This window comes from Notolepis coatsorum (assembly GCF_963971535.1).
Source record: "Notolepis coatsorum genome assembly, chromosome: 3".
NCBI lineage: Eukaryota > Metazoa > Chordata > Actinopteri > Aulopiformes > Paralepididae > Notolepis > Notolepis coatsorum.
This window is the reverse complement of record NC_140167.1, coordinates 196,628,478-196,650,294: the sequence shown is the minus strand read 5'-3', so window position 1 is coordinate 196,650,294 and position 21,817 is coordinate 196,628,478. Positions and strand designations below refer to the sequence as shown.

The 21,817-nt window shown below is 45.3% G+C and overlaps 1 protein-coding gene across 24 annotated transcripts in view; it reads right to left on the bottom strand.

Annotated features, from left to right (window-relative positions):
- mycbp2 (MYC binding protein 2) overlaps positions 1-21,817 on the bottom strand; it is a 253,033-nt gene that overhangs the window by 187,003 nt on the left and 44,213 nt on the right. For all 24 annotated transcript variants that reach the window (XM_084309692.1, XM_084309678.1, XM_084309680.1 and 21 more), the window contains exons 4-5: positions 8,598-8,751; positions 7,058-7,254 (exon numbers count right to left, since the gene is read on the bottom strand). In XM_084309692.1, coding sequence (XP_084165818.1) covers positions 7,058-7,254; positions 8,598-8,751 — 351 coding nt within the window. The remainder of the gene's footprint in view (positions 1-7,057; positions 7,255-8,597; positions 8,752-21,817) is intronic.

The following is a 21,817-nucleotide window of genomic DNA, read 5'->3' as shown; positions in this document are numbered from 1 at the left end:
CACTACGGGCTGCACCATCATAATATACCATCCTTCAAGTCAAGTCAAGTCAAGTCAAGTCAAGAGTTTTATTTGTCACGGCATACGGATATACAATGAAATGCGGGTGGTCTTGCCCGCAACGATGTGCAATTGGTACAACATATAATAGAATCCAATACAAAAAAAATTTTGCAATAAAATTGTGCAATAACAGGTAGCAGGTAACAATAAATTTGTGCAATAACGGGTAACAGTTAACAGTAGTAGTAATAGTAGTGCAATACACTGTTACTGTTGCTAATACTAATTTAAAGTGGCCTTTCCTTTTGGCAATAAGTGAGGGTGCGTGCGGCCTGAGTGTGTGCCCGCTCATGCTAAAGTGTTACAGTGGTACTCAATGTTCATTGTTCAGGACTCTGATGGCCTGGGGGAAGAAGCTGAGCCTAAGCCGCTCTGTCCTAGTAGCTGGGGTTCGCAGGCGTCTGCCTGACCTCAGCAGCTGGAACAGGCTGTTATTGGGGTGGTGAGGGTCTTTCATTATCCTGCAGGCTCTGGATTTGCACCTCTTGTTGTATAGAACCTGCAGGGGGGGTAGTGCAATACCCGTGGTACGCTCGGCTGAGCGCACCACTCTCTGTAGGGCCTTCTTGTCCTGTGTCGTGCTGTTTCCATACCAGGCAGTGATGTTTCCGGTCAGGATGCTCTCTACAGCTCCTGAGTAGAAGGACTGGAGTATCTTCCCCGATACTCTGAACTTCCTTAACTGTCTCAGGTGGTAGAGGCGCTGTTTCACCTTCTTTACTACTGTGTCTATGTGTGTTGACCATGTCAGATCCTCTGAGATGTGGACCCCCAGGTACTTAAAGCTGCTCACCCTGTCCACGGTAGCCCCGTTAATCATCAGTGGTGTGTGTGTCTCCTGCTGTCCTCTCCTATAATCCACGATCAGCTCCTTGGTTTTACCAATGTTCAGGAGCAGGCTGTTGTCCTGGCACCAGCGTTCCAGTACCTCAACCTCCTCCCGGTAGGCCTTCTCGTCGTTGTCCGAGATCAGCCCCACCACCACCGTGTCGTCTGCGAACTTCACTATGGAGTTGGAGCTGAACTTGGCCACACAGTCGTGTGTGTAGAGTGAGTACAGCAGGGGGCTTAGAACACAGCCCTGGGGGGACCCGATGCTCAGGGTGATGGTGTTGGAGGTCTGACCTTTATAGTTCCTTTATAGTTCCTCTGATCACAGCCCTACACCAAACTCTAGCCCGAGTCATACGTCAGTGTTCATGTATTTCAAGCTGTAAAGCGAATCCTCCCTGGAGGACAGTAATAAAAAATGTAAACTCTATTCCAGCAATGTGAAATCGTCCGGGGCCACCCAGAGGAGTGGACATTCTAACGGGAGTGAAATGTTAGTATCTATACATAGCCAAGAGGCTGGTTGGTTCACTCACTCACTCACTCACTCACTCACTCACTCACTCACTCACTCACTCACTCACTCACTCACTCACTCACTCACTCACTCACTCACTCACTCACTCACTCACTCACTCACTCACTCACTCACTCACTCACTCACTCACTCACTCACTCACTCACTCACTCACTCACTCACTCACCCACCCACCCACCCACCCACACACCCACACACCCACCCACACACCCACACACCCACACACCCACACACCCACACACCCACACACACACACACAATCACTGGGAGCCATTACACACTCTGCTGATCTCACAGTTCACACACACACACACAAACACACACAAACACACACACTTCCCGCCTGCCTCCCCATCATGGTGATGACTCACAGGTCCAGTCAGGAGCTGCTTGCTGGAGGATCCAGTATGGAGGCCGGGGCCTCTGCCTCTGTGTGGCCTCAGCCCGGACTAATCAACCTGCTGCTCCATCTGCTTAAAGGACTCTCAGCAGTTCTCCTCTGGGCCCCGGCCACTGGCCAGAGAGCCAAGCACCGCATTGAACTGCGCCGTGCGCCGCCTGGGGCCAGAGCCCACTCAAATAGATAGCCAGGCAGCAAGGCCCGCCATCAATTCTAATATCTGCCATGGTAATACCCCTGGGTAAATCCCCGGCGAGGCGGCGACACACAGGGGCGTTAAGTGCAGTCAACGCACACCTGTGTGAGTGTGTGTGTGCGTGAATAATGACTCACCTAAGCTACTGACTGAATACAATTATAGTAAGTGGCGACATTAATTCTGCGTACAGGTGCAGCCTTATCGCCGTGTGATGATGGAGTGTTGCGCGCCGCCGACCCCGTGCCCACAACAGCAGCAGAAAGAAAGCGATAACTCCAGTAGGGCTGTCTTAAATACTTCGAAGCTTCGAAGCTTCGTTCGATGGCACAAGCTTCGAACATTAAAAAAAAATCGAAGTTAAAAAAAATAAATAAATAAAAAATTCAAATTCAAATTCAAAAAAAGATTTTTCAACAATTTCTTTTTACAAGATACAAGATACAAGATACTTTAATGCCACACAACGATGGTTGGTGGTAATTGTTTTCGGTACGGATGTTGAGCACTGGTTATATCAAACATGAAACAGACATCAAACATCAAAAACGTCAAAACATATATACATAAAAAAACATATAGGACAGTCACGGTAAAAGTGTCGGTCGGTGACAGATGCTTGCCCGTTTGTGCAAAGGGGGGCAGGCCAGGGTGTTCAGTGTTCGGACTGCTGTGGGGAAAAAACTGTTTGTGAAACGTGTGTGTCTGGTTAGGATGGACCTGTAGCGACCTGAGGGCATGTGCTGGAATAAGTGGTGTGCTGGGTGAGAGGGGTCGTTGACTATTTTAACAGAGCGGGTGACTGTGCGTGAGGTGTAGATGGAGTCCAGAGAGGGGAGGGGACAGATTTGTGCGTGTGTGTGCGTGTGTGTGTGTGTGAACTACCCATCCCAGTTAGGACAGCCGAATCCCGTCCAATCTTTCGCCGTCGACTAAAGACTCACTTCTTCAACCATTATCTGAAATGATTAAAAAAAAAAAAAAAAAAAAAAAAATCTAACCGTGACTAACCTTACTGTCATGCACTTGTCCTAATAAACTAACCTACACTGTAACACGCAACACTTTGATAAACATTGTTACTCAGCTGATAGAGTTGTACCCTTCTTGCAGTCTTGTCGTACAGAACTTGCGTGCGTGCGTGCGTGCGCGCATGGGGCCATTGGGTGGGGCCGGGGGACAAATACACTGGAGGAAAGTAACCCAGCTCAGCACTGCCCAAATTATATCATCACTATTGCCTGTTTGAAGGATATCATCCTCAAACACATATACACCTACATGCCTTGTAGAATTCCACACATAAGAAAGAAAGATACTGGGATGAATAAACAAAATGGGAAATAAAATGTAGAAATGCATGCAATACATAAATAAATATGAATCTCCATATATGAAATAAAACATTTAGATAAGGTGCTACTGAGATGTTTTGGTGAGTTCTTTGTTTTTTTGTGGAAGTTGCCCTTCTTAAAAATGCATGAACATTCACTGATAATTGGTCTGTAGTGGAGTCTACAAGGTCTACATTGCCGGACCATGTAGAATCCGGACCTTGTAGACCGACATAATTCTGTGCATAGTTTAGTCTACACAGGCCATATTTCAAATAATCAAAATCTTACTTCATTCATCTTTTTTTTTTGGTCCACTTTTTCTCCCATCCCAATTTTGTATCATCCAATTCAACCCTCCCCTGTCACGGACGCTGTTTCTTGCCTCCCACAAGTCGGCTGCAATGTGGACTAAGAAACATAGCACAAGTCCCCTCCGGTACTTGAGGTAACAGCAGTCGCATCTTTTCACCTGCGCAGCTCGATCTCTCAGTGGCGAGGAGTAACGCGTGGGAGGCTCACCCCCTAATACGGCCAATGTGTATTAGTACGGACGACCAGCTAAACTGAAAGCAAATGTGGAGCGCTGGGCTCGAACTGACGAGCCCAGCGTCTCCAGCATTTCGTGGCGAGCGCCTTGCCCACTACACCACGTAGCCGCCTCCTTACTTCATTCATCTTAAACATTCTTGATTTGGGGGATTGGTAGTTCCCATGAAATCTGAAGTTGTTCAAACGACAACAGCGATCCACCTTGAATTAAATCACACAGCCGAGTGAAACCTTGTTGGCTGCGTCACAGTCACGAAAGGGGCTACTTAATTAATTAATGCAACCCACTTTATTTATAGAGCACATTTAAAAACAACAACGTTTACGAAAGTGCTGTACAAGTCCCACAACATAAGATAAAAAAATTATTATTTTTTAATTCTTTTTCGAAGCTTCGAATTAAAATCGAAGCTCTGCCCTAAACTCCAGAAACTCAAGTCATTCGAGAAAATAAAACATGGAAAACATGGAAGCAAATTGTTTTGTCCAAGGTTTGGGGTCATTTTAAGCTAAAACGAAACGACAACTTCCTCGCCAGCTGAGCTTTCTCGCCTACCCTTCCTCGTCTGCTCTTCCTCGCCAGCTGAGCTTCCTCGTCTGCTCTTCCTCGCCAGCTGAGCTTCCTCGTCTGCTCTTCCTCGCCAGCTGAGCTTCCTCGTCTGCTCTTCCTCGCCAGCTGAGCTTCCTCGTCTGCTCTTCCTCGTCTGCACTTCCTCGCCAGCTGAGCTTCCTCGTCTGCTCTTCCTCGTCTGCTCTTCCTCGCCAGCTGAGCTTCTTCGTCTGCTCTTCCTCGTCTGCACTTCCTCGCCAGCTGAGCTTCCTCGTCTGCTCTTCCTCGTCTGCTCTTCCTCGCCAGCTGAGCTTCCTCGTCTGCTCTTCCTTGTCTGCTCTTCCTCGTCTGCTCTTCCTCGCCTGATCTTCCTCGTCTGCCCTTCCTCGCCAGCTGAGCTTCCTCGTCTGCTCCTCCTCGCCTGCTCTTCCTCGTCTGCTCTTCCTCGTCTGCTCTTCCTCGTCTGCTCTTCCTCGTCTGCTCTTCCTCGTCTGCACTTCCTCGTCTGCTCTTCCTCGTCTGCACTTCCTCGTCTGCTCTTCCTCGTCTGCTCTTCCTCGTCTGCTCTTCCTCGTCTGCTCTTCCTCGTCTGCTCTTCCTCGTCTGCTCTTCCTCGTCTGCTCAATGTCCCTGATGACATTGCTGGTGGCCATATTCAAACTCATGTACTCTCAATAACTGTCAAACTAAATTAACTGTGATGCTAAGCTAAGGTGATGCTAAGCTAAGCTGCACAGTGTTCAACAGAGCGAGCCGCTCACATTTTTCAAAGATCGGTCTTATTTTCTCTTTTTTTTGTATCCACTTTTTTTCTCCTCTTTTTCTATTTTTCTCCCATCCCAATTACCCGCTGTGCCAATTCTCCCCTCCCCTGTCTTGAACGTTGCTGGCCGGTTGTAGGGAGGATAGAAGCCTTGCATCACGTGTCCCCTCCGATACACGAGGAGGCAGCCTGTCACATCTTTTCACCTGCCAGCACAGACTCTCATTGGCGAGGTGTAACGTGTGGGAGGCTCACACTACCCCCGCCATTTCCTGTCTCTGCTGTGCAGGCGTCCCCAACCGACCTGTAGGAGTCGCTGTCCACAACGTCCAGATTACCACCCATTGACTTCCACCCACTAACTCTGCCAATTGAGTTAGTATGACGGCCGGCCCAAGCCGGAGGCAACGCCGACAGCCGAACCCAGTGTCTCTTGCGTTGGTGACAAGCGCAATGTCCGCTGCGCCACCCAGCCGCCCCTCTTATTTTCTCTTTTGTACATTACTATTGCTCTTTAAAATCGTAAACCAAAGAAAATTTTAAATACAATATTATATATAGAGAGAGAGAGAGAGAGAGAGAGAGAGAGAGAAGAGCAAAACAGACAAGAAAATGCAAGCTAATTGGCAGCAGGGTACCACAAATATCCAAGAGATTCAGAAAGGTCTGACATTCCCCCAATTCACTTTCTGCTCCCCAGATGCCGGCCTCCAAAGTCTGTCTGCTCACAACAGAGCTGGAGGGACGCGGCGGCCATTACCGTGGCCTCATCTAACGCTGCAACCTACCGCGACTAACCAAAAGCTTTACTGCTTAACCCATTGAAACTGGGAAACACATTTGTGTGTGTATATGCAGGCTAGGGAGGTGTAGTGGTTACGTCATTGTTGTTTCTGGCCGGTCCACCTCGCTTGAAATCGCAATGTATTTCCCCATTGCCCATTTCTAAAATCGTCTTGCTTAAAACAAATAAAAGCATGAACATTTGCATGGTGTACCTTTCTGTGCGTATTCATCCACAATCTATAGCTCAACATGAAAATATTCTCAATTAATCGTAAAATAATGACGTCAAATTTTATTTCAACCAAAAATGCTTAAACAATAATGTTAGTGATAGAAGGGAACAAATTTTGTGCAAAAATGGAAAGCTTGCCAATGTTCACGAGGCATAATTATTACAATAGCCGATAATCCATTTTTCCAATGATAAATCCCTAAACGGGTGGACCGTGCGGGCGGTCTAAAGTGATGTCAGACTACACCTCCCTATATAATGCATTATTATTAGCAGGCGTTTTAGGTCTAAATTGGTTAACCTGGAAAATAAACGAAATAGGGAGGTGTAGTCTGACGTCACTGGTTGTTCCACCCGTATAGGGTTTTATCATTGGGAAACTGGATTATCGGCTATGGAAATTGAAAAGCTTTCCATTTTTGCACAAAATGAGTTCCCTTCGATCACTAACATTCTTTTGTAAGCATTTTTAGTTGAAATAAAAGTTGGCGATTTTTTTTTATGATTAATTGCGAATATTTTCATGTTGAGCTATAGATTGTGGATGAATAAGCACAGAAAGGTACAGCATACCAATGTTAATGCTTTATTTGTTTTAAACAGGACAATATAGAAATGGGCAATGTGGAAATGCATTGTGTTCCAAAGAGGGTGGAACACGAAAAACGGCAATGACGTAACCACTACACCTCCCTATAGACCTCATAGATGCAGGCGACGTGCAACATTCTGGTCACCACCACAGATATAGCCTCTGTGTTCTTCTTCTTTTGACACACGTACACACAGGTATACAGGGCCGTCAGTCTCACCTGTATGGTCTGGCAGGCGTGGCTGCCGTTGTTGGTGAGGATGGCGGAGACGGCCTGCAGGGTTTTGCCCGTGTCCCCCCAGGACACCACCAGGCTGAAGAGGCAGGCGCAGGACAGGGCCGTGAGCGCCTGGCCGGTGTGGTCGTTGGGCCCCGTGCTCCGCACCGTGGTCTCTAGCAGGAGCTGAAACAGAGACTCTGAGGGAACGCGCACACACACACGCATTAGGGAACGCACACTCACGCGCGTTGAAACCATGAACTTTAGTTAAACATTTTGAATTATGAACTGAACTGGTTCATTTAAAATTGTGTGAACTGTGAACTGAACTAGTTCATGTATCATGTAGAAAGTGAACTGTCCCAACACTGCGCGTAAGGGGACGCACGTTAGAGAGCTAGCTCTGCATCCCTTCTCAAGCCCAGTGACACGCAAAACACGCTTTTCCATAAGACTCCCAGAGGCATCAGCGGCTTTATAATAATGATCATCTGTACGGTTACATGAGGCTGTAATAAACACACATAGCTTCAAATACAAACTGTAATAGGCCTCCATATAGCGCTGAGTAAGGCTGGAAACCTTAAATCAGTATAAAAGGTTGCATCTAAAAAAGAACACAAAACCTCTATACTCACTTTTATAATATTCATCAAATGATTGAGGAGCCTTTTCCGGGCATCGCCTACTAATTAGTTGTAATTTTGGGACTACAGTCTGTGGTACAGAAGGACCCGATATGTATTTTCTTTTGAAAAAGGAAAGTAATGCCACTACAAGTGAGGCGAGGGCACACACACACACGAGAGAGGAGAGAGGAGAGAGGAGAGAGGAGAGAGGAGAGAGGAGAGAGAAATCTAAGGTACATCGCTAGTTATACTCTTTCATAGCACTATTACAAAAATGGTGGCAATCCAGAGCCCTGCTATGGAATCTGGTCGGATCATACGTCGTATCGGAACCCGATACCGATCTTGGATTGGACCCTTCTCTAAGAAAACATATTTTTTCTTTTCCGATTGGCAGGTGGTTTTGCACATCATGTGTACTTTTTGATAAGTCTTGGTCTTTAGTTTTCAGATATGACCCCGGCAACACTTTGCAGGCCAAAAACATCCGATTGGTTGCTGATGCAGGGAGCTGATGCTTTCGGCCAATCGGATGCTTTCGGCCGAGTGGTGTGGTGTTCCCGGGGTCGCATTGGAAAACTAACACCACCGTCGCGTCCCTCGTCAAAAAGTACACACCGTGCAAAACCACCTGCCAATCGGGAGGCTGGGAAATATAGAGAGATATCTTTTTTTATTTGAACATTTCAGCTTAAAAGCTGCTGGGGCCTCTGGGGGTCTGTGGGAAACCTTTGCCGTGCTGCATGGGATTGAAAGGTTATGCAGAGCTTGCTATATTTCTGCTGGGCAAGTAAACTCACTCTTGCTCATTTCCCCAAACTTGCCTACTTCAGTATTGTGATAATATCATATTGTGATTCCCCACCCACCCATACATGTGATTTGATCTGCATGCGTGTGTGGAGGCTCACCCAGTACATCAGGGGGTTCTGTCTGGAAGCCCTCGGGCTGTTGTCCCTGCAGCATGTCCAGCAGGGCCTGCAGGCTGCGCAGACACAGCGAGGGGTGGGAGAACCGCGTCTCCTTTATCAGCTCAAACACGCCGCACAACCCGATGCCGATGATCTACAAGCACACACAGCGTTTCCTATCAGCGCAGTGCATCACAGTCAGCTGAAAACAACAGTCAGCCTGTCTCTGTGAGGTCACACACAGCACTTACTATCAGAAGCACAGTGCGTCACAGTCAGCCTGTCTCTGTGAGGTCACACACACAGCACTTACTATCAGAAGCACAGTGCGTCACAGTCAGCCTGTCTCTGTGAGGTCACACACACAGCACTTACTATCAGAAGCACAGTGCGTCACAGTCAGCCTGTCTCTGTGAGGTCACTGCGTGCTGCATTTAGCCTGTCTGGTACACAATCAATGAAAAACAACACGCTCTGGTCTGCAAAACATTAGATTTTTTAAAGTGCTGGGGTAGGGTTGTGATATGGCCAAAATATCACATCAAAATATTTTTCTATATAATGGTATTTGGTTTTCCAGCAGAAATTACAATGTGACCCGACATCTTTTGGATGTTCATAGTTTTAGGCTACTTCATTCAAAATGGTCTTTCCTCATCCAATTTCCATCACAAATTCCATACAATACTGCTGTAATGTGCAATCTATATATATATACTGAATTTAATTAAAAAGAATACAAAATAAAGATATATTGTCGGCGATGGTATTGTAAAAACGCATCCCTTTACATGTCTCCATGAAGGTATACACAGGAGCTTCAAGCCCTGCCAGGAAGGTATAAACACAGAATTAGAGAGAAGGTATAAACATTTCCTCAATATGCAACCAGCGAGCAACATTCAGTCTCCTCCGTGGGGCTGGAAGCCTCCAGTAGATGCAGTCATTACAGCAGAGTTTTAGCATCCCTTATCATCGTGACAGGCCCACTCGAGATGCATGGAGACGGGACATTAGCAGCAGAGTTGGCCTAGAAAAGGGCTGCCTTTCAGTGTTGCGTGACTATAAGTCCAAATAAAACCAAGGAGGTTCAAAACGACTTCTCTAATCTGAGTGAAGAGCTTGTTTTCATCTGCACAGGGCTGTTTCAGGTTTCAAAGTTTATCCGTTTTTAAAGTGCTCGTTACAGGGCCGTCGCCGTGCACAGCGAAGACCAAATAGTAGCTTAGCAGGAAAATTATTTAATGAATAAATAAAGAGAGAAAGAGATGGAGTTGAGGTAATGCTGCTGACCGGGGTTATGAGTAGTAGTAGGAAAGGTTTTTCAAATCTTTATAAAAATGTTTGATCTTTAGATGAGATTTGATCGTGGACTCCACTTCCTGATATGGACCAAGGAAACTATAAAAGAAGGAAGGGGCATCACATCACTGTGTAGCACGCGAACGTGTGGAAACTTTCTGTTCGGCTAACGTCGAGTTGAATGGGATCAGCCATCTCCTTGTTTATGTCATTTAAACAGGTTATTACCTCGGATGTCAGAATCATCTGCAATTTGTTGCATTGTTAACAAGCCAAAGTTTGATATATTGGTTGATGTATATTTCCTCAGATAACCAGTATATTTTGAATTTGGATACAGGCTTGAATAGAACTGGCACCAAAGTCTGGCACAAAGCAGAGCATAGAACGCTGGTATTCTGACGTGATGACCCTTCCTTCTTTTATAGTTTCCTTGATATGGACCAAGTGGGGTAAACGGAGGAGATGTCACTGCCGTCATATCGCATCATAACCTGTGGGGGGAAATTGGGGTTTAACACATGCAGTTAAAATTCATCTACATTTCCTTTCGATTTTGTCACTCCACCAGCGCAATCTGAGCATGTGCCGTACCCCCACCTCCGAATTGGTGACTTACTGGTGCCATAGCCTCTAATATATTAGCCTTGATATGGACCAAGGTTCATATATTGGAGCCTAGGTCAAACAATGGGAGATGGGGGCACGGCACATGCTCAGATTGTAACAATCTCCCCGCCTCTCCATGGACTGCCCTGTTTTGTCTTTGCTTCTCTCCCTCTCTCTCTCCTTGTCTCTGTTTATCTCTTGTTCTCCTCTCTCTCTTCTTCTTCTTCTTTCTCTCTCTCTCTCTCTCTCTCTCTCCTCCCATTTGTGTTCCCCTGTTAGTTTAGCGTTAGTATTTCCATGTATCATGTTTTCTCTACCCTTGGGTCTTTGTATTATTATGATGTATTCCCCCATCTAGTTTCCATAGCTGTAGTTATGCTGGTTATCCCTAGTTATCCCTGTACCCAAAAAATCCAAGCCTGCTTGCCTCAACGACTACCGCCCTGTAGCTCTCACCTCCATAGCCATGAAGTGCTTTGAGAAGCTAGTAAAGGGCTACATCTGCTCCTCCCTCCCCATCAACATGGACCCCCTGCAATTTGCATACCGCCCCAACAGGTCCACGGAGGACTCCATAGCCCATGTGCTGCACACAGCAGCATCACACCTGGACAAGAGGCAGGGGAACTATGTGAGAATGCTATTCATCGACTACAGCTCGGCATTCAATACCATAGTCCCCTCCATACTCATAGCCAAGCTCAGGGACCTGGGCTTGAACTATGACCTCTGCCAGTGGGTCTTGGACTTCCTGACTGGCAGACCCCAGGTGGTGAGAGCAGGCAACTGCACCTCCTCATCCATCACCCTCAACATAGGGGCCCCCCAGGGCTGTGTTCTGAGTCCCCTCCTCTACTCCCTGTACACACACGACTGTGTGGCTCAGCGGAGTAGCAATACAATCATCAAATTTGCTGACGACACAGTGGTGGTGGGCCTGATCTCTGCCAACGACGAGAGGGCCTACCTGGAAGAGGTCAAGGTCCTGGCGGGATGGTGCCAGGAAAACAGCCTCTCCCTGAACGTCAGCAAAACAAAGGAGATGATTGTGGACTTCAGGAGGTCAGGGGTCAAGGACTACAGCCCCCTCAGCATCGACGGGGCACCGGTTGAGAGAGTCAACAGCTTTAAGTACCTCGGAGCCTACATATCCGAGGACTTGACATGGACCACACACATTGACAGTGTTGTGAAGAAGGCACGACAACGCCTCTACTTCCTCAGGCGCCTAAGGAAGTTCCAAGTCAGTCAGAAGATCCTTAAGAACTTCTACTCATGTACAATAGAGAGCATCTTGACTGGCAACATCACCTCCTGGTTTGGGAATAGCACTGCACAAGACCGAAGCAGACTACAAAGAGTGACACGTTCAGCCGAACGCACAATTGGAGGGGGGCTCCCCACCCTCCAGAACATTTACAACAAGCGTTGCAAGGGCAAGGCTAAGAGAATCATTAAAGACTCCAGTCACCCGAACAACTGCCTCTTTGAACTGCTGCGGTCAGGCAAGCGATACCGGAGTCTCAAGGCGAGCACAGAAAGACTCAGAAGAAGCTTCTACCCCCAGGCCATCAGGCTGCTAAACGAACAATGAACACTACACAACAACAACCACCAAACGCACATAGCACACACATCCACACGCACACACTCACTTTAAACAAACACACTGTAGCACCCACTCCACACACTTTATAGCACACACCCACTTTAAACAAACACACTGTAGCACCCACTCCCCACACTTTATATTTATTGATGAAGGATTGCACTACAACTCGTACACCTTACTGTAAATTGTACCTAAATTGTACCTCATCCCATTTCTGCTTTGCACTATATAGTACTGTACATTAGTACACTGCATAGTATTGTATATTATATGGTAACTCAGTTACGTCTATTCTGCATCGAACATTGTACATATGTCTATACCGAACACTGTGACCTCATTTTCTTCTTCTAAATTACATGCTATACTATGTTATTTGATACTATCTTGTCTAGCACAGTCTCTGGAGCGTAACAGTAAGAAGCATTTTGTATGAAAGTATTCTGTACTTCTGTATGACAACTATTAAAGAAACTTGAAACTTGAAACTAGTTCCCTGTTCAGTTTCCTGTAGTTCCTTTGTGGTTTGTTCCCTCCCAGTTGTTTCTGTTTGCCAATCATCCCAGGTGTGTGTCGTCATGTAGCTCTCGTGTGTTTTAGTTCCTCAGTTCCTGTTCACTGTGCTAGTCCATTGTCTTATATTGAGTGTCATACTATGGTCTAATGTCTACTGTCAGCTGTTGTATGTAGTTGTTCCCGGTCGCTCACCAGTGCATAAACTGTGTAGCTTTATGATTTGGACGTTTGGATTTAATTTCTTATTAAACACCCTTAGAACCTTCTATTGCCTCTGCCGTCCTGCGTTTGGGTCTTAAATCCTGCACAGATTGCATTGGTGGAGTTTTTGGAAACCAAATTGAATGGAAATGCTGACAAATATTTGCGTTATACCCAAATTTCTCACAGGATATGATGCGAAATGAAGGCAGTGACATCTCCATTCTTGAGATATTGTTCTACAAGCTTAATGGCTATTTCACAGGATTTGGATTGATTCAGATGATGTGGCCGTTTAGAGTGCAGCAACACATAAGCCGTGACCCCCCTGAATTCTCCATTGGTACAAACCTGGCACCACTAAGCAGGCTGGATTAGAAGGCCGAAATGTGCCCTAAATTACAGGGTTGTTCTTTTTTTATGAAAAGCATTGTGAGCAACGTAGCTGATGAACTCAAACAAAAAGACACGAAACTTGGCTGTTGGTATTAAGCCGGCATCAAAAGCCAAACCAAAGAGGTTTAATATCATCACCAGTAGCTTATTCATTAAGTGTGACACAGGATTAAGTGGGATATAGCTCTAGAGTTTGGCATCGGCAGCCGGTTCCTAATTGGGGTGCACTAAAATAATTATAACAAATCTAATGATGATACATCTGAAGCTGAAAAGATTACACTCCTGACATTAACACTGAGTGCCAACGACGAGAAATCTTGTTGTTCGCCGCAATGCGTTGAGTGCCAACGACGAGAAAACTCGTTATTTAATCGTTATTGCTTTTATTAGCGATATCCATTCATTTTTCATCAATCCAGCCTCACGTTATCATTGGGACTGTCTCTGACCTCGAAAAGGGAAAATACCAGGCGGTTAGGTGGCCGAGCGGAGATTGCGTTCGTCACCAACCCCGGAGCTGTGAGCTGGATTCGCCTGTTCGAATCCAGCTCACAGCTCCGGGGTTGTCACCAGCTTGGCTGGCCGTCTGCACTAATACAATTGGCTGTATTAGAGGGTGGGAGAAGCTGGCGGGGTGGGTCCGGGTCGTTGTAAACAGCGACTCCTACAGTTCGGTCGGGGCGCCTGCTAAGCGCGGATAGGACTTGAGGGGGATAGTGTGGTCCTCCCACACGCTACGCCCTCTCGATGAGAATCCGCGCTGCCAGGTGAAAAGAAGCGGTGATTGGCTGGACGTGTGTCGGAGGAAGCATGTGGTAGCCTCCACTCTCCCAGATGATCTGACTGTGGGGGGTAAGTGCGCAGCGACCAGGAAGGGACTGGGAATTGGCATACGACTAACATTGGGATGGGAGAAAATCGGAGGAAAATGGAGGGGGAAAAAGATCAAAAAAAAAAAAAAAAAAAAAAGGAAAATACCGCCCCCTATCGTCTCTCCGGATGGTATTGCACCCATTGGATTGGACTCAATGGAAATGCATGGGGGGAAAAAAACCCGGATTCCACATTTTACTAATGTAACCCGAGACGATTGCATTCATTGGGGACCCTCAGAGCAGCGTGGAATATGTGTTTCGAGGTTGGATCGTTGGATCAATAAACACGATCGATATTTGGAATGGCGATCAGGAATTGGAATAATCTGATGTGAGGTAAGGAATCTATTTGACCAGTCTTGGGGTAATCGCATGTTTTTTTTCACATATTTCACAACGTGTGTGTGTGTATGTGTGTATATGACGTTAGCGCTGACCAGGTCATAGATAATCGATTTTTCAGCCCGCTTCTCTAGCGTGCATAAGTACACATATACTATCAATAATCTAGCGTTTATTTGAAAACGATTCATAAATCAGCCGGAAAATGACAACGTGTTGTGTGTATTCCACTAAAGAGCTATTATCACGGAATCTTTTTTTTTTCCTATAAATTTCCAAAAACTTTCGTTTTTCAAAACGGTATAAAACGGAAATGTACAGATGAAAATACAATCCGTTTCGTACATGTTGACTGCAAGCAAGTCATTGATAAGAGACGGCGTATTAGACACATAGCCATAATATAGAATATAGAAATAGCTCCGCGGAAATAATGAAATATCGGAAAATCAGATAAAAAAGGCAGGCATTCAAGCGATAAATCGTGCGCCCCCTGCTGGCACTCAATGTGTTAACATTCCACAATAAGCTTTTTCTACTCTCTACAGCAGTGGTCACCAACCCGTCGATCGCGATCGACTGGTCGATCTTTGAGACTTTCCCTGTAGATCTTTCCCTGAATTTTTGTTTTGTTTTAAGAAAATAAATATATAGATATATATATATATATATATTTTTTTTTATAGATCTTTCCCTGATAGTCCACATTACAGTTCTACTTTTGTTTTGATGTGAAAAGTGATGCTGCACTTAGCACTGACTGAGAAAGTACACATTAGGGGCGCCCAAGTGTTTGATGTGAAAAGTGATGCTGCACTTAGCACTGACTGAGAAAGTACACATTAGGGGCGCCCAAGTGTTTGATGTGAAAAGTGATGCTGCACTTAGCACTGACTGAAAAAGTACACATTAGGGGCGCCCAAGTGTTTGATGTGAAAAGTGATGCTGCACTTAGCACTGACTGAGAAAGTACACATTAGGGGCGCCCAAGTGTTTGATGTGAAAAGTGATGCTGCACTTAGCACTGACTGAGAAAGTACACATTAGGGGCGCCCAAGTGTTTGATGTGAAAAGTGATGCTGCACTGTAGCACTGACTGAGAAAGTACACATTAGGGGCGCCCAAGTGGCGAACCATGTAACGCACTGCGTCGCGGCACGGCGTCATTTGCCGAATGTCTTCCCCCCCACTCTGTCTCCCGTTCTTCCTCTCTACTGGACTGCCCAATAGTAAAAAGCGATAAACGCTAAAAAATGTATCTTAAAAAAATTAAATAAAAAAATAAAGTACAGTAAAGTGATTATGGTATGATAATTGAAGCTAATTTTTAGTCTTTATTTTTATTTTCATTTTTATTTAACGGGAGAGTGGCCAAGCCACAGTTGACATTCTACTTATGGTAGAATTTAGAATGTTAGATCCTATGGAATACATAGGAAAGTTAAGGATAAATGGCTCATTCTGGGCTAACCGGTGGTGTAGGGGAGGGAGTCTATGGAACACAGTCCTGTACGACGCTCGGCGGGAGGGGGGATTAGGGGATTATTATTTGTATATATGTATGTTTTTAAGCTCTGCTCTCAACGGGACCTCAATAGTTGGATGTATATCTATTATGTAGCTTCGCTCTCCAGAAGCATTACCAACAACTACACAACAACATGTATTGATTATGGCTAGTTTGAATATAATGATCTGGAACACTGGGGGAATAAATAATCAACACAAACGCAAAAGCGTGCTCACACTGATGAAAAAGGACAGGCTGACGTGGCTCTACTAAGCGAAACACACATTTTAGGGAAAGACATAGATACGTTAGCGGACAACACATATCATAACATTAGTCACTCTTCCTTTGGAACGAGAACTCGTGGAGTTGCCATAGTCGTTAGACAGAAGTTGAATATTGAATTGAAGGGAGTATGGTCTGATTCAGATGGTCGGATAACTATAGCTAAGATTGTACACAAGAACAGGAAAATAGCGTTGGTAGCTGTATACGCCCCAAATTTATACGAAGTTAGTTTCTTCACTACACTTACCAGAGCAATGTTAGACCTTCCCGAATACTCATTTATAATTGGTGCTGATTTTAATGCCATTTGGAATCCAAGGATGGATAAATCTTACCCCTCCTTTTCCAACGAACAAAAAAAGTAATCTAATGCATTAAAGGATTGGTCGAAGATTACAGGTGTAAATGACTTATGGCGATCACTCAACCCCACGACCCGGAAGTACTCTTGCCGATCTGCGAGACATAACACATTATCCAGAATAGATTACGTTTTTGCATCCCCGAGACTATTTGATAACTATGATGTGGAAATGATACCCAATGCATTATCAGATCACTGTTATTTACTCCTAAAAGGAACATTTGGTATACTATCATCCCGAGCCCCAAGATGGCGATTTAACTCGATGCTGCTTAATAACAAGGAATTCATTACACAAATCAAAGAAGCTCTTACGGTATTCCTACGGATGAACGCTAATTCGGTGCAGGACCCCAGAATATTATGGATGTCGGTAAAGGGAATGATCAAGGATTTCACTGATAGCTTTTCCTCCAAAATACGCAAGAATCGATGCTCAAAACTGGCTGAACTGGAAACGATTTATTCAACGTTATTTAATTCTTTACAATACAACAACTGGGTTCGACTGGAAAATCAAGTCAATATACTAAAAAAAGAGATTAACGCCATATACAGACAACAATCTGAAATACAAATACGTAGCACAAGACAACAGCAGTACTCTCAAGGTTCCAAACCAAGTCACCTATTAGCTATGCGATTAAGAGTTAACGCAAGGACTTCCGGTATGAGAGCAGACGGGTAACACACGTGCGATAGAGCTCCTGGTCAAATGAGCGAAAAAACGGATAAAAAGGGACCTGAAAAGTAATTAAAAATGAAAATGCACACGAGAAGTAAGGAAGAGACAACGATTGTGAAGGAAAGAGAAATGGAGAACACACGAGAAGAAGAGAATTTGAAGAAACAGAGTCCCCGAAGCGGAGCCGAGAAAAGACAGGCGGAAGAAGGGGGAGGTCCCGCTGAGGCAGACACGGGAATGCCAGGATGGGCCGTGGTCATGCAGGCCGGGATACTGGAGAACATAACAGCGGCGATAAAACTGAACACGGACACGATAAGGAATGATATTGGGAAGCTACGGGAGGAATTGAGGAAGGAACAGGAGGACTTCAGAGGTGAAATGAATACAGAACTCAAAAGGGTGGAGGAGAAGATGGCGGAACAGGACAGAAACGTGACCGAGTTACAGACTAGGACGGCACAAGCGGAGGAATGGAACACGGAGATACACGAGGTATTAACATGTGCGATTCAGAGACAAGAACAGATGGAGACAAAGATGTCAGACATGGAGGGGAGGTCACGGAGAAATAACATCAGAATATGGGGATTGAAAGAAGGAGTCGAAGGGGAATCGGTGACCCATTATGTAGAAAAGCTTATCAAGGAGCAATTGAAGGAGACAGGACTGGAAAAGATGGAGATTCAGAGGGCCCACAGGGCGTTGGCTCCGAGACCGAAACCGGACAGACCTCCGAGAGCGGTGATTATAAACTTTCTGAGATTTGAGATTAAGGAATTGATACTCAGAACCGCGTGGACCAAGAAGATTGAAATCGAAGGGAAAAGACTATCATTTGATCACGATTACTCGACAGCGATAGCGATAACACGCAGGTCCTACGCGGGACTGAAGAAAACTCTGAAAGAAAACGGAATGAGATTCCAGTCACCCATGACCTCGCTAAGGATTCACTGGGAGGAAGGGGCGGCGACGTATGCGACGGCACGAGAAGCGGAGCGGGAGATGAGACGACGGGGGATGCAGATGACGGAGGACGGAGAAGGAAGGAGGCCCAGACGTGGAGCTTGCAGCAGAGATTGGAGGGAGCACGCAGATGGATCAGAGCGGGAGACCGAAACCAAGGAGAGGAGGGAGGAGAGAGGAGAAGGCCGAGGTGAAACGGGACAGAACGAGGACGGAGACGGATGAGGAGGCCAGAGACGGAGAGGAGGCGGGAGGAGGCGAACGGATGAGTAGTACACACACAAGAGATTGAAAAAAATATTCAAATAGAGACAAAATATAGAAACTGAAATAACATATGCATAAACACACATTCCCAGGTAGAGGCAGGATATAGAAATGAACATAACGTATACATGGACACATAATACACAGGCTGATGGAGGAAATAAATGGAAATATAACTAGGTTTGATAGGAGAGACACAGAACATACTGAAACAAATACATAGACACACGCTGTGAGTAACACAGTTGGGAGGGATTAAGGGGATACATGGACATCACATAGAAAATAGAGGAGAGGAAAAGAAAGTAAAAAGGGGTACACAGGAGACACCGCACACGGGTATGGGAGGAAGGAGGGACAATGAAACATATGAGTCACATTGAGAGGGACCAAGAAAAGAGGGTCTTTGATCAAAAGGAAGGACAGAGCGCTTTTGACCAGGAGCTTGACAGCAAAAAAAAAACAGTAAGAAAGCTGGACAAATATGACGAGCGATTGGGGGTAAGGGTTTCAAACCCCCAAGCCGTCAGGAGGGGGCCCCTCGCTAGGAGGGCAATTACCCCTTACCCACCAGCAGGGGACAGGGGGGGACACAGGGACCCCCCGAACGCCTTGGGAGCACTTTATGTAAAGTTTATGTTTTTTATTTATGTTAATCATTATATGTATTCGGTGAAGAGAGCGGAGGCTCCAACCGGAGGGGGGAATGAGTGTGACATGGGGGGGACTGACAGACGAAAGAAGAAGAAAGATGACAATGGTTAAAGGTATAAAAATGATGTCGTTAAACGTTAATGGAATGAATAATGCGATAAAGAGGGGCAAAGTGATGTTGAAATGTAAAAAAAGTGAGATGGAAGTGATTTTTCTGCAGGAGACACATTTGGTAGCACAGGATCATGAGAAACTGAAGAGATTTGGATATGAAAATGCATACTATAGTTCCTTTAAACAAAACCCGAGGAGAGGAGTAATCACGTTAATCAAAAACACAGTCAAATTTGAATTGATCAAGGAAGTAAGAGACAAGGAGGGAAGGTTTGTTCTGGTGAAGGGGAAAATGGAGGGCCAAATGGTTACGTTAGTGAATGTTTATGCACCCCCAGAGAGTGAGAGGGATTTATATGAGACCATTTTTGATATGATAGTGACGGAACTAGAAGGGATATTGATATGCACGGGAGATTTTAAAGTAGTACTGAATCACGACCTAGACACCACGAGTACTAGAAAAGGACGGACACCCATCAGTAGATATATGAATATTCAGATGACGGAAATGGGAATTACAGACGTTTGGAGGGGGATGCACGCCATGGACAGGGAATACACGCATTACTCACACCCACACGTGACATATGCGAGAATAGACTACTTTTTGATGACGACGGGGGACAGTTACAGGGCACGGGAGAGCAGTATAGGAGTGGCGGACATATCGGATCACAGTGCCATATATCTGACAGTAGATCTAGAAGGGAGACGGAGGAACACGATTTGGAGACTAAATGTAGGAATATTAAATAACAAGGGGGTGGTGAGTCAGATCAAGGAGGAGATAGCCAGATATAAGGAAGAAAATGACAACGGGGCGGTAGACCCGAACATTCTATGGGACACACTGAAGGTGGTGATAAGGGGGAAATTGATGGAAAAAACAGCAATGCTGAAGAAGGCCAGAACGGAGACATATCACAATCTGATAGGGAAGCTGAAGAAGCTAGAGGGGAGACACCAGATATCAAAAGAACAGGAAACGCTCGGAGAAATCAAAGAAGTAAAGGCCAGGATAAATAGGGAATTATTGACGGAAATAGAAAAGAAAGCGAGGTTCATGAAACAAACGTACTATGAAGGGGGACCAAAAGCGACCAGACTGTTGGCTAGGAGAATTAGGACGCAACAGAAGTTGAACACGATACACACAATAAGGGATACAAAGACTAATGAAATATTGAGGGACCCAGCTGAAATAGAGAGGACATTTAGAGAATACTATGAGAAACTATACACACAGCCAAAAGCAGCGGGAGAAGAGGAAATAGAAACATATCTGGAGAAGCTAGAGTTACCATCGATAGGGAAAGAACAGAATGAAGAATTAAATAAAATAATTACGGAACAAGAACTGGAAGAGGCAATTAGTAGAGCTAAAAACAACAAGTCTCCGGGGAGCGACGGATTCCCATCGGAATTCTATAAGACATTTAGAACTGAATTAGCACCCATGTTAGGGGCGGCGTTCAGGCACACGATGGAAGAGGGTAAAATGCCCCCCTCGTGGAAGGAAGCCATAATCACCACAATACCGAAGGAAGGGAAGGATAGGGAATTATGTAGTAGTTTCAGACCTGTGTCCATACTTAACGTGGATTACAAGATGTATACATCGATAATATCAAAAAGATTTGAGACGTTTATGCCAGACATTATAGATGAAGATCAAACTGGATTTATTAAAGGGAGACAGACACAGGACAATGTGAGAAAGACATTACACATAGTAGAGGAGATACAAAAACAAGGGGGTAGCGCGGTACTGATTAGCCTAGATGCAGAAAAAGCATTCGACAGTGTGAGCTGGACATTTTTATATAAAACATTGATGAGGTTCGGACTGAATGGGAGGGCGATGAAGATGATCAAGGCGCTATATCAAGAACCGACAGCGAGGGTTAAAGTGAATGGCAGCTTGACGGATAGAATCAGATTAGAGAGGGCTACCAGACAGGGATGTTGTCTCTCACCGACGCTCTTCGCCGTTTTCATAGAACCACTGGCACAACTGATCAGACAGACCGAGGACATCAAGGGAGTAAGGATAAAGGGAACGGAATATAAACTAGGCCTATTTGCAGACGACGTGATAGTATACATGAGGCAACCAGACAAGAGCTTCCCGGCACTGATGGATCTACTGAAGGAATATGGCCACTACTCAGGATACAAACTAAACGTGACAAAGACACAGACCTTAGCATGGAATTATACCCCAACGACGGAAATTAGAGAACAGTACGGGATAAGATGGGACATGGACAAGATTAAATACTTAGGGGTGAACATCACAAGAGGGGTGGAGAAACTGTTTGAGGCGAATTATACACAGATAAATCAGAACATCAAGAGAGACTTAGAGAGATGGACAGTAATGCCCTTGGACTTCAATTCAAGAATAGAGGTCATTAAAATGAACATACTATCAAGGTTACTGTACCTATTCCAGTCACTACCGATACAAATACCACAGAATCAATTCAGGGAGTGGGACAGACTGATAT